At 42.6% G+C, this 14,016-nt stretch overlaps 1 protein-coding gene and 1 long non-coding RNA gene across 3 annotated transcripts in view; both read right to left on the reverse strand.

Moving 5' to 3' along the window:
* Positions 1 to 14,016, reverse strand: part of LOC133539116 (uncharacterized) — a 1,110,877-nt gene that overhangs the window by 640,454 nt on the left and 456,407 nt on the right. The gene's annotated exons all lie outside the window — the stretch shown is intronic.
* LOC133539112 (zinc finger protein 827-like) overlaps positions 1 to 14,016 on the reverse strand; it is a 64,396-nt gene that overhangs the window by 6,380 nt on the left and 44,000 nt on the right. For both annotated transcript variants that reach the window (XR_009803187.1, XM_061881200.1), the window contains exons 7-8: positions 4,955 to 5,161; positions 4,714 to 4,891 (exon numbers count right to left, since the gene is read on the reverse strand). Coding sequence is in view for 1 of the 2 variants with exons in the window: in XM_061881200.1 (XP_061737184.1) it covers positions 4,714 to 4,891; positions 4,955 to 5,161 (385 nt within the window). In the remaining variant the exon portion in view is untranslated. The remainder of the gene's footprint in view (positions 1 to 4,713; positions 4,892 to 4,954; positions 5,162 to 14,016) is intronic.

A 14,016-nucleotide genomic window follows, 5' to 3' on the forward strand; every position in this document is an offset into this window, starting at 1 on the left:
TTTGCCTTTTACCTCCTAGATGATAGTCAGCTTTGCCTTTTACCTCCTAGATGATAGTCACCTTTGCCTTTTACCTCCTAGATGATAGTCACCTTTGCCTTTTACCTCCTAGATGATAGTCACCTTTGCCTTTTACCTCCTAGATGATAGTCACCTTTGCCTTTTACCTCCTAGATGATAGTCACCTTTGCCTTTTACCTCCTAGATGATAGTCACCTTTGCCTTTTACCTCCTAGATGATAGTCACCTTTGCCTTTTACCTCCTAGATGATAGTCACCTTTGCCTTTTACCTCCTAGATGATAGTCACCTTTGCCTTTTACCTCCTAGATGATAGTCAGCTTTGCCTTTTACCTCCTAGATGATAGTCACCTTTGCCTTTTACCTCCTAGATGATAGTCGGCTTTGCCTTTTACCTCCTAGATGATAGTCACCTTTGCCTTTTACCTCCTAGATGATAGTCACCTTTGCCTTTTACCTCCTAGATGATAGTCACCTTTGCCTTTTACCTCCTAGATGATAGTCACCTTTGCCTTTTACCTCCTAGATGATAGTCGGCTTTGCCTTTTACCTCCTAGATGATAGTCACCTTTGCCTTTTACCTCCTAGATGATAGTCACCTTTGCCTTTTACCTCCTAGATGATAGTCGGCTTTGCCTTTTACCTCCTAGATGATAGTCACCTTTGCCTTTTACCTCCTAGATGATAGTCACCTTTGCCTTTTACCTCCTAGATGATAGTCACCTTTGCCTTTTACCTCCTAGATGATAGTCACCTTTGCCTTTTACCTCCTAGATGATAGTCACCTTTGCCTTTTACCTCCGAGATGATAGTCACCTTTGCCTTTTACCTCCTAGATGATAGTCACCTTTGCCTTTTACCTCCGAGATGATAGTCACCTTTGCCTTTTACCTCCTAGATGATAGTCACCTTTGCCTTTTACCTCCTAGATGATAGTCACCTTTGCCTTTTACCTCCGAGATGATAGTCACCTTTGCCTTTTACCTCCGAGATGATAGTCACCTTTGCCTTTTACCTCCTAGATGATAGTCACCTTTGCCTTTTACCTCCTAGATGATAGTCACCTTTGCCTTTTACCTCCTAGATGATAGTCAGCTTCGCCTTTTACCTCCTAGATGATAGTCACCTTTGCCTTTTACCTCCTAGATGAAAGTCAGCTTCGCCTTTTACCTCCTAGATGATAGTCACCTTTGCCTTTTACCTCCTAGATGATAGTCACCTTTGCCTTTTACCTCCTAGATGATAGTCAGCTTCGCCTTTTACCTCCTAGATGATAGTCACCTTTGCCTTTTACCTCCTAGATGAAAGTCAGCTTCGCCTTTTACCTCCTAGATGATAGTCACCTTTGCCTTTTACCTCCGAGATGATAGTCACCTTTGCCTTTTACCTCCTAGATGATAGTCACCTTTGCCTTTTACCTCCTAGATGATAGTCAGCTTTGCCTTTTACCTCCGAGATGATAGTCAGCTTTGCCTTTTACCTCCTAGATGATAGTCAGCTTTGCCTTTTACCTCCTAGATGATAGTCACCTTTGCCTTTTACCTCCTAGATGATAGTCACATTTGCCTTTTACCTCCTAGATGATAGTCACCTTTGCCTTTTACCTCCTAGATGATAGTCACCTTTGCCTTTTACCTCCTAGATGATAGGCACCTTTGCCTTTTACCTCCTAGATGATAGTCAGCTTCGCCTTTTACCTCCTAGATGATAGTCACCTTTGCCTTTTACCTCCTAGATGATAGTCACCTTTGCCTTTTACCTCCTAGTTGATAGTCACCTTTGCCTTTTACCTCCTAGATGATAGTCAGCTTTGCCTTTTACCTCCTAGATGATAGTCACCTTTGCCTTTTACCTCCTAGATGATAGTCAGCTTTGCCTTTTACCTCCTAGATGATAGTCACCTTCGCCTTTTACCTCCTAGATGATAGTCAGCTTTGCCTTTTACCTCCTAGATGATAGTCAGCTTTGCCTTTTACCTCCTAGATGATAGTCAGCTTTGCCTTTTACCTCCTAGATGATAGTCACCTTTGCCTTTTACCTCCTAGATGATAGTCACCTTTGCCTTTTACCTCCTAGATGATAGTCACCTTTGCCTTTTACCTCCTAGATGATAGTCACCTTTGCCTTTTACCTCCTAGATGATAGTCACCTTTGCCTTTTACCTCCTAGTCAGCTTTGCCTTTTACCTCCTAGATGATAGTCACCTTTGCCTTTTACCTCCTAGATGATAGTCACCTTTGCCTTTTACCTCCTAGATGATAGTCACCTTTGCCTTTTACCTCCTAGATGATAGTCACCTTTGCCTTTTACCTCCTAGTCAGCTTTGCCTTTTACCTCCTAGATGATAGTCACCTTTGCCTTTTACCTCCTAGATGATAGTCACCTTTGCCTTTTACCTCCTAGATGATAGTCACCTTTGCCTTTTACCTCCTAGATGATAGTCACCTTTGCCTAAAAAGGTTAGCATGCTAACGGGTATTATTCGTCAAGTAAAATATTTAACGCTGAGGTAGGTACCTGCAAAATTTGCTGAAAAAGTTAGCATACTAGTGGGTATCATTCGTCAAGTAAAATATTTGATGCGGAGGAGGATATCTGCAAAATTAGCTAAAAAAGTTAGCAGGCTAATGGTTATTATTCGTCAAGTAAAATATTTAATGCTGTGGTGGATATCTGCAAAATTTGCTAAAAAAGTTAGCATGCTAACAGGTATTATTCGTCAAGTAAAAAAATATTTGATGCCGAGGTGGATACCTTCAAAATTAGTTAAAAAGGTTAACATGCTACAGGTATTATTCGTCAAGTAAAATATTTAACGCTGAGGTGGGTACCTGGAAAATGTGCTAAAAAAGTTAGCATACTAGTGGGTATCATTCGTCAAGTAAAATATTTGATGCGGAGGTGGATATCTGCAAAAAATTTAGCATGCTAACATGTATCATTCGTCAAGTAACAAAATATTGATGCTGAGGTGGATATCTGCAAAATTAGCTAAAAAAAAGTTAGCATGCTAACAGGTATCATTCATCAGGTAAAATATTTGATGCTAAGGTATGTATACCTGCTAAAAAGTTTGCATGTTGTCATTTGTCAAGTAATTAAATATTTGACACTGAGGTGGATACTTGCTAAATCAGCAAAAAAGTTAGCATGCTAATGGTTGTGGCAGTTAAATATTAGCTTTGGACCGCCTGCATTGACCTGCTACTTTGCTAACACACATTCCAATGCTCGTTTACAATAATTTAATAAAATCTTGTGGGGTTAAAAAAAAACAAAAAACGCACACAATCTTGGATATAGTCTAGGTCAGGGGTCAGCAACCTTTTTGAAAGCAAGAGCTACTTTTTGGGTACTGATTAATGCCAAGGGCTACCAGTTTGATACACACTTAAATAAATTGCCAGAAATAGCCAATTTGCTCAATTTACCTTCAATAAATAAATATATATATATTAAAAAAATTGGTATTTCTGTCTGTCATTCCGTTGTAAATTTTTTTCCTTTTACGGAAGGTTTTTTGTAGAGAATAAATAATGAAAAACACACTTAATTGAACGATTTAAAATAGGAGAAAACACGAAAAAAATGAAAATTACATTTTGAAACAGTTTATCTTCAATTTTGACTCCTTAAAATTCAATATTCAACTGAAAAAAATGAAGAGAAAAACTAGCTAATTTGAATATTTTTTTAAAAAATTAAAAAAATAATTTATGGAGCATCATTGGTCATTTTTCCTGATTAAGATTAATTTTAGAATTTTGATGACATGTTTTAAATAGGTTAAAATCCAATCTGCACTTTGTTAGAATATATAACAAATTGGACCAAGCTATATTTCTAACAAAGACAAATCATTATTTCTTCTAGATTTTCCAGAACAAAAATGTTAAAATAAATTTATAAGACTTTGAAATAAGATTTAAATTTGATTCTAAAGATTTTCTAGATTTGCCAGTTTTTTTGAATTTTAATCATAATAAGTTTGAAGAAACATTTCACAAATATTCTTTGTTGAAAAAACAGAAGCTAAAATGAAGAATTAAATTAAAATTTATTTATTGTTCTTTACAAAAAAAAAAATACTTGAACATTGATTTAAATTGTCAGGAAAGAGGAAGGAATTTAAAAGGTAAAAAGGTATGTGTTTAAAAATCCTAAAATCATTTTTAAGGTTGTATTTTTTCCTCTAAAATTGTATTTCTGAAAGTTATAAGAAGCAATGTAAAAAAAAAAAAGAATTTATTTGAACAAGTGAAGACCAAGTCTTTAAAATATTTCCTTGGATTTTCAAATTCTATTTGAGTTTTGTCTCTCTTAGAATTAAAAATGTCCAGCAAAGCGAGACCAGCTTGCTAGTAAATAAATACAATTTAAAAAATAGAGGCAGCTCACTGGTAAGTGCTGCTATTTGAGCTATTTTTAGAACAGGCCAGCGGGCGACTCATCTGGTCCTTACGGGCGACCTGGTGCCCGCGGGCACTGGTCTAGGTTGTACTATTTCTAGTTCAAGACAAAGTCCTCCTGACTGCAGCAAATGTCTGAAGTAGGAAAAGATGGAGTAGAATGTGCCAGAAGCTGCTAAGTGGCCAATGAAAGTTGAGGTCTGCGAGGTCATGTGACTTCATGTGGTGTGATGGGTGGGGAGGGGCGGAGCTTAGGAACATGTGACTGTACTTGCTTTCCTTACTTGAGCCCTCCGGAGGGGACTTGGTGACACTTCTTGTGCTCCAGCAGCTGCTCGGGCGTCTTGAGGAACTTGTGGCACACGTCGCACTCGAACATGCGCGTGATGAGGTGGATCTGCAGGTGGCGCTCGTACATGCTGCGCGTCTTGCACACGAAGGTGCAGAACACGCACTCGAACCCTGGAGGCGGGGAACACAGCAGTCGGCCTTTTCTCTCCTCCCGACATTCAAATCCTTTTCTACCTTTCTCCGACTTGTCCTCCGTCCCCGAGTGGCTCCCGGTGCTGGACTGGCTGCCGGCCGAGGAGGGCGGGGCCAGCAGGCTCTTCAGCTCCTCGCCGCCGTGCGCCGCCAGGTCGCCGCCTTCTGAGCTGTTGAGCGAGTCGCTGAGAGCCGAGAGAGATGACGACGTGCTCTTGGTCTCGCTCAGAGGACTCCTCGAGTTCAGGCCTGGACCGGGGACAGGAAGTCAGGAGATGCTTGAAGCACACCGGGAAAGGAAGTCAGGACACGCACGCACAAAAACACACGCACACTCAAAAACGCACAGACGCACAAAAACGCACCCTTGCACGAAAACACATGCAGGCACACACAAAAACGCACATTCGCACAAAAACACACGCACACTCAAAAACGCACAGACGCACAAAAACGCACCCTTGCACGAAAACACATGCAAGCACACACAAAAACGCACATACGCACAAAAACACACACACACTCAAAAACGCACGTACGCATGAAAACGCACGTTCACACAAAAACACACGCACACTCAAAAACGCAGGTACGCGAAAAGACGCACACGCACAAAAACGCACCCTTGCACAAAAACACATGCAAGCACACACAAAAACGCACATTCGCACAAAAACACGCACACTCAAAAACGCACGTTTGCAGAAAAACGCACGCACAAAGACGCACGCAAAAAACGCACACTCACACAAAAACACATGCAAGCACACACAAAAACGCACAATCGCACAAAAACACACGCACACTCAAAAACGCACGTACGCATGAAAACGCACGTTCGCACAAAAACACACGCACACTCAAAAACGCACGTACGCAAAAAGACGCACACGCACAAAAACGCACCCTTGCACAAAAACACATGCAAGCACACACAAAAACGCACATTCGCACAAAAACACGCACACTCAAAAACGCACGTTTGCAGAAAAACGCACGCACAAAGACGCACGCAAAAAACGCACACTCACACAAAAACGCACAAAAACACACGCGCACTCAAAAACGCATGCACGCACAAAAACGGGCGCATGTTCACACAAAAACGCACGCACACATTCACAAAACACACAAAAACGCACGCACCCACACACAAAAACGCATGCACGTTCACACAAAAAGGAACGCACGCACGTTCACACAAAAAAGCGCGCAAGCATGCACAAAAACACACACGCACAAAAATGCAGATAAAAAAACGCACGCACTGAAACCCATGCACAACCCATGGGGCGGTATAGCTCGGTTGGTAGAGTGGCCGTGCCAGCAACTTGGGGGTTGCAGGTTCGATTCCCACTTCCGCCATCCAAGTCACTGCCGTTGTGTCCTTGGGCAAGACACTTTACCCACCTGCTCCCAGTGCCACCCACACTGGTTTAAATGTAACTTAGATATTGGGTTTCACTATGTAAAGCGCTTTGAGTCACTAGAGAAAAGCGCTATATAAATATAATTCACTTCACTTCACTTCACAAAAACGTGCGTGCGCACACACACACACGGCATAGCTCGGTTGGTAGAGCGGCCGTGCCAGCAACCTGAGGGTTGCAGGTTTGATTCCCGCTCCCGCCATCCTAGTCACTGCCGTTGTGTCCTTGGGCAAGACACTTTACCCACCTGCTCCCAGTGCCACCCACACTGCTTTAAATGTAACTTAGATATTGGCTTTCACTATGTAAAGCGCTTTGAGTCACTAGAGAAAAGCGCTATATAAATATAATTCACTACACACACACACACACACACACACACACACATCAGCAGAGCCAATCAAGAAGCAATGTGCTTTTATTGATCCAAGACTGCCATTCACAGGGAAGCAAAGAGAATTACAAAAGTGAAGGAATGGGAACGTGTGTGTGTGTGTGTGTGTGTGTGTGTGTGTGTGTGCGTGTGCGTGTGTGTGTGTGTGGGGTGGGGGGGTCATGTGATTTCAGCTAAGATGGCGGCAGGATGTCAATGCACAGCTCAACAAAGGAGGTTTGCTAGTTGGAGGGAAATGAAATGGTGGTGGAGCAACAATGTCAGGAATTCCAAAGCTCCTTTCACACAGAAAGGTAGATGTGACTTCCATACAGAAGCCATAAGGCAGGCATATTGCCACAGTTAAGAAGACGTGGGACTATTTAGCCACATTTTGGAAGGTGCCTGTGACACACAAGTGGCAACATTGACAAGAAGTGATAGTAGGCAGACTTGGAAGACAGAAGCTGTCAGACTGCAACAATTGCTTCCAACACAACACAGCAAGAAATGTTACTTGCACACATTGTGTCTGTCCCTCCTCTTGTTAATACATACAGTACTTTCAGGAATGTGAGCATGACAGAAACATTTCTATCAGCATTTCTAGACTATAAATTTATTGTGAAGTATATTTATATAGCGCTTTCTGTCTGGAGACTCACAGCGCTCCACATAGTGAAAGTCAGCAAGTCCATCTTTAGGCCACTTTTAAAGCAGCGTGAGTGCCTTAAGTGGAAAGTGACTACTATGATGGTGGAAGCGGGGATCCGACCTGGAACCCTTAAGTTGCTGGCACAACTGAGCCACACCACTAACCTCTTCTTCACATTTATATGTTCACAGACATTTTTCATTTTTTAGTAGACAATTGACAACAACATCATTGAACGTGTCAGCTTCCATTCTATAAAAGGGGGCCCCGTTAGGCTAAAAAAATTGTCCAAGGGGCCACATGTTGATGAAAAATATACATATATATATACATATATGTAGGTGTGGGAAAAATCACAAGACTACTTCATCTCTACAGAACTGTTTCATGAGGGGTTCCCTCAATCATCAGGAGATTTTAATGGAAGCATTCACATACAATGGTTTATATAGGGCACAGAGTGGGTGGGTACAGGCGGGCGTAGGGTGTGGTGATTGGCTCATGTGTTACCTAGGAGGTGTTTCCGTCTGTGGCGGCATGTTGAAATGATTTCACTGCGCTTGTTGAGGGATGATAGATCTGGATGATATATAATAAACAGTTTCTCTTTTAAGCATAGGTTGCATCTTTTATTACCACTGTTGTAAGGTGTGCTGGATGCAAGAATTGGCCATGTTATTGAATATTCAACATTATTGTCTTTGAGGTTCCAAATGTGTTTGCTGAGTTCTGTAGAATTCCGCAAAGTCTGGTTTCTAAAGGAGGCGTTGTGATTATTCCATCTTGTTTTGAACGCTCCTTCGGTTAATCCTACGTACGTGTCGGATGTGTTAATGTGTGTTTATTATATATCATCCAGATCTATCATCCCTCAACAAGCGCAGTGAAATCATTTCAACATGCCGCCACAGACGGAAACACCTCCTAGGTAACACATGAGCCAATCACCACGCCCTACGCCCGCCTGTACCCACCCACTCTGTGCCCTATATAAACCATTGTATGTGAATGCTTCCATTAAAATCTCCTGATGATTGAGGGAACCCCTCATGAAACAGTTCTGTAGAGATGAAGTAGTCTTGTGATTTTTCCCACACCTACATATTGCGCTTTACCACGGTATCGAGCACTATTCTCTGGATAATCCAATCAAGACATATATATATATATATATATATATATCTATATATACGATGAGGTGGTGACTTGTCCAGGGTGTACACCGCCTACCGCCCGATTGGAGCTGAGATAGGCACCAGCGCCCCCCGCGACCCCAAAGGGAATAAGCGGTAAAAAATGGATGTATAGTTATGGTAAATGGGTTATACTTGTATAGTGATTTTCTCTCTTCAAGGTACTCAAAGCGCTTTGACACTACTTCCACATGGAGGGAGCTGCCATGCAAGGCCCTAAGCACCACCCATCAGGAGCAAGGGTGAAATGTCTTGCTCAAAGACACAACAGACGTGACGAGGTTGGTAGAAGGTGGGCATCAAACCAGGAACCCTCAGGTTGCTGGGACGTTGTCCTGGAGAAGCGTCATAATTTTTTCCCAAAAACGGGCAGTTCCACCATAGATGGTTGACAATGGAGCAGAAAGCAGGTAAACATGAAATGTTTTAGGAACTCACTTAACAGTTCCACTGCTCCTGGCTCGCCCACAGACTTGAAAAACATCTCGTAAAACTGCCAGAGACAAAATAGGTGTCCTCCCTCCTCCTTAAACTTCCACGCCCAATAATTCAGTCCAGAAAATCTGGACTTTGATTGCACAAAAACCTTGAAGTGGCCACCAATGTGAGACCAGCAGAGTGGAAGCCATGTTTGAACACAGGTCAGCTTGCATTCACATGACAAATCACTTTGTTTTTGGAACTTGAGAACGTCCACTAAAAAGATGGACTTTGACAACAAAATCTGATTTGCAGGCTTGAAGCTGCTGGACTCCAGCACACTCACTTCATGGCAGGATGACCTCAAAAGACAAAAGTCACTTTACACTTTTCTTGTGGTCAAGTCCGACTTCTGGGATAGCAGAAGTACAAAAAAATTAAATAAAAAATCAAGTCCAAAGTCTCCAGGGCCAAAAAGCAAAGTCCCCCACAGAGTTGTGACTCCACAGGAGGGGGTCAAGCTTCTTCAACTGCCGCCGCCCGCTGAGCTCAGTCGGCTATTCCGGGCGCGCCTACCTGGTTGTCATGGCGGCGCTGCTACACTTGTACGCGAGCAGGCGCTCTTGCAGTTTGACAAAGTTTGGTCAGACAACAAAGGGAATACATGATGTTTAACGTCAGGTTGGGTTTGCACACTGCAAAAACTGAAATCAAAGTAAGATAAAATACCGTATTTTTCGGAGTATAAGTCGCACCGGAGCATAAGTCGCACCTGCCGAAAATGCATAATAAAGAAGAAAAAAAAACATATATAAGTCGCACTGGAGTATAAGTCGCATTTTTGGGGGAAATTTATTTGATAAAATCCAACACCAAGAATAGACATTTGAAAGGCAATTTAAAATAAATAAAGAATAGTGAACAACAGGCTGAATAAGTGTAGGTTATATGAGGCATAAATAAGCAACTGCTATGTTAACCTAACATATTATGGTAAGAGTCATTCAAATAACTATAACATATAGAACATGCTATACATTACACTTGCCAACCCTCCCGGATTTTACGGGAGACTCCCGAAATTCAGCGCCTCTCCCGAAAACCTCCCGGGACAAATTTTCCCCCGAAAATCTCCCGAAATTCAGGCGGAGCTGGAGGGGGCCTGAACGTGTCAACAGCCTGTTTTCACGTCCGCTTTCCCACAATAAAAACAGCGTGTCTGCCCAATGACGTTATAACTGTAGAATGATCGAGGGTTTCTTATGTGGGTTGATTGTTGGGCAGTTTCATGAACGTCCTCCCAGCGCAGTAACAACACACAACAACAGCAGTCACGTTTTTGTCTACCGTAAAGCAGTTTGTCTACCGTAGACAGCAATGTTGTGACACTCTTAAACAGGACAATACTGCCATCTACTGTACATGCATATGGTTAGAAAAAAAGTGACAGAGGATAGAAGATGGACAATTCAACCCTTAACTTAACAATAAGTAGATGAGTGTGTAAATAAATGAACACTGAAATTCATGTATTACTTATATATATATAGATGTGTTCAACCACGCCCCCCACCTCCCGAAATCAGAGGTCTCAAGTTTGGCAAGTATGCTAAACAATCTGTCACTCCTAATTGTGAAATCCCATGAAATCTTATTCATCTAGTCTCTTACGTGAATGAGATAAATAATATAATTTGATATTTTATGACAAAATTTCTAGGCGCAGCCAAGGCGTTGAGGGGTTCCGGTTTGGTGGCCACGGGATTAGGTCTCTGCTTTTTGCAGACGATGTGGTCCTGATGGCTTCATCTGGCCGGGATCTTCAGCTCTCGCTGGATCGGTTCGCAGCAGAGTGTGAAGCGACTGGAATGAGAATCAGCACCTCCAAGTCCGAGTCCATGGTTCTCGCCCGGAAAAGGGTGGAGTGCCATCTCCGGGTTGGGGAGGAGACCCTGCCCCAAGGCGGATCGGTGCGGCGTCTTCAGTAATGCGGACGTTGTATCGATCCGTTGTGGTGAAGAAGGAGCTGAGCCGGAAGGCAAAGCTCTCAATTTACCGGTCGATCTACGTTCCCATCCTCACCTATGGTCATGAGCTTTGGGTCATGACCGAAAGGATAAGATCACGGGTACAAGCGGCCCAAATGAGTTTCCTCCGCCGGGTGGTGGGTCTCTCCCTTAGAGATAGGGTGAGAAGCTCTGCCATCCGGGAGGAACTCAAAGTAAATCCGCTGCTCCTCCACATGGAGAGGAGCCAGATGATGTGGTTCGGGCATCTGGTCAGGATGCCACCCGAACGCCTCCCTAGGGATGTGTTTAGGGCACGTCCAGCCGGTAGGAGGCCACGGGGAAGACCCAGGACACGTTGGGAAGACTATGTCTCCCGGCTGGCCTGGGAACGCCTCGGGATCCCCCGGGAAGAGCTAGACGAAGTGGCTGGAGAAAGGGAAGTCTGGGCTTCCCTGCTTAGGCTGCTGCCCCCGCGACCCAACCTCGGATAAGCGGAAGATGATGCATGGATGGATGGATGATATTTTATGGTAATGTGTTAATAATTTCACACACAAGTCGATCCTGAGTATAAGTCGCACCCCCGGCCAAACTATGAAAAAAAAACTGCGACTTATAGTCCGAAAAATACGGTATCTCAAATAAGGGTGATAGTTGCTTATTTTCTGTCTGATAAGATCATTCTTCTCACTAAGCAGATTTTACGTGAGTGTTTTACTCGTTTTAAGGATTTTGGTCCTAAATGATGTCAGTAAGATATTACAGCTTGTTGCTGAGATTTGATGAACTATGTTGAGTAAAACATGCTTGAAAGTAGAATATCACGTGTCGCAAAGTTGTGTCATCAACACTCACAAGTACACAACTACTTTTTTAAAATAATCAATTCTTATATCAAGCATGAAAAAAAAACATTCATGATGCCGAGTGCATATCATTATGTGAAGATACTGGCACTAGCATTTACTTCATTTAAGAATATTTTTCAACATATTCCGCCCAATTGTAGCTGAGATAGGCGCCAGCGCCCCCCGCAACTCCCCCAAAAAAGGAATAAGCGGTAGAAAATGGATGGATGGATTGAGAAAAAAGGTCTCTATTTTTGTTTCCTACCAAAAAAAGTGCACTTGTTATTAGTGAGAATATACTTATTTTAGGGTATTTTTTGGGTACATTGAGGTTAGCTCGTTTTACTTGTTTTGGAAAGTCTTGACGAGCCAATTTTTTTTTTGGGTTCTATTGGCAGATAATGTTGCTTAGTTCAAATAAAATACCTACCATTTTTGTGTTTTTTTTTCTTCTTGTTTTCGAACACTGACTTTTTGCAGTGCAGCTGCTCTCCTAAGACTTATTGATCCTGAAGTGACGAGGGCCAACCTTCCCACATAAACAAGGCCACTATGGCCTCTGGGAGACCCCCTCATGATGTCTGGACACGCACACACGCACACGCACACACACACACACACACACACACACGCACACACACACACACACGCACACACACACACACACTATAAAGTGGACAACAGTGCGTTTGAGCAAAAAAAGGATGTTGAGATGGATGGAGGGAGGTCCACATGAGCAGCTTTCATCTACAAAAAGTATTGAGTGGTGTCCCACTGTTCTGTAAAATGTACACCCCCTCAGCCAGCATTTTATTATACAGTAATATGCACCTTAGAGTAGTCAGTGTACATCTACTAAAAAGGAGTACAATGACACCTCCACTTCCAAACTCCTCTATTAGCAAACATTTCCGTTTACAAACCTTCTAGATGGCACCAAATGTGTCATTCATTGCGGCCATTTTGATGACATCACTTCCTGGGCAGCACAGTACATCCTGTTTACACTGGTGCACGCAGGCACCAAGACCACCTCACTTCCTGTCAACTTGTTTAGTTACAGTATGTCCGTGCACGCCGTCACTGTTGCCATGGTTTTCCCTTTTTGTCATCTTTTTTCAAGGACAATGTCATAGAACACATGTTATTTCAAAATTAAATAACTATTTAGTCAACATTTTTTTCTTTAATGTAAGAATACACTAACAGAACAAATGTTATTTAAGAATACATTATTTATTCAACATTTGTTTATATACGTATCTATATACATATATATCAATCAATCAATCAATGTTTACTTATATAGCCCTAAATCACTAGTGTCTCAAAGGGCTGCACAAACCACTACGACATCCTCGGTAGGCCCACATAAGGGCAAGGAAAACTCACACCCAGTGGGACGTCGGTGACAATGATGACTATGAGAACCTTGGAGAGGAGGAAAGCAATGGATGTCGAGCGGGTCTAACATGATACTGTGAAAGATCAATCCACAATGGCTCCAACAGAGTCGCGAGAGTCCAGTCCAAAGCGGATCCAACACAGCAGCGAGAGTCCCGTTCACAGCGGAGCCAGCAGGAAACCATCCCAAGCGGAGGCGGATCAGCAGCGCAGAAATGTATAATATATATATATATATATAAATATATATATAAAATATATATATATGTATATATACACATATATATATATATATATATATGTATATATATTACCTCTATTATATATATTACCTCCCTGCTTGGCACTCAGCATTAAGGGTTGGAATTGGGGGTTAAATCACCATAAATGATTCCCGGGCGCGGCCACCGCTGTCGCTCGCTGCTCCCCTCACCTCCCAGGGGGTGATCAAGGGGATGGGTCAAATGCAGAGGACACATTTCACCACACTTAATGTGTGTGTGTGTGTGTGTGTGTGACAATCATTGGTACTTTAACTTTGACAAACAAAGTTGCACTTGAATATTGTACATGTATGCAGAGATTGAGTTGTTAACAATATAAATAAAATACTACAGTAATTATCAGTATCGGTTTCAACCTCCCGATTTTCCCGGGAGACTCCCGAAATTTCAGCGCCCCACCCGAAAATCTCCTGGGGCAACCATTCTCCACCCGGACAACAATATTGGGGGCGTGCCTTAAAGGCACTTCCTTTAGCGTCCTCTATAAC

This window comes from Nerophis ophidion, linkage group LG20 (assembly GCF_033978795.1).
Source record: "Nerophis ophidion isolate RoL-2023_Sa linkage group LG20, RoL_Noph_v1.0, whole genome shotgun sequence".
Lineage (NCBI taxonomy): Eukaryota > Metazoa > Chordata > Actinopteri > Syngnathiformes > Syngnathidae > Nerophis > Nerophis ophidion.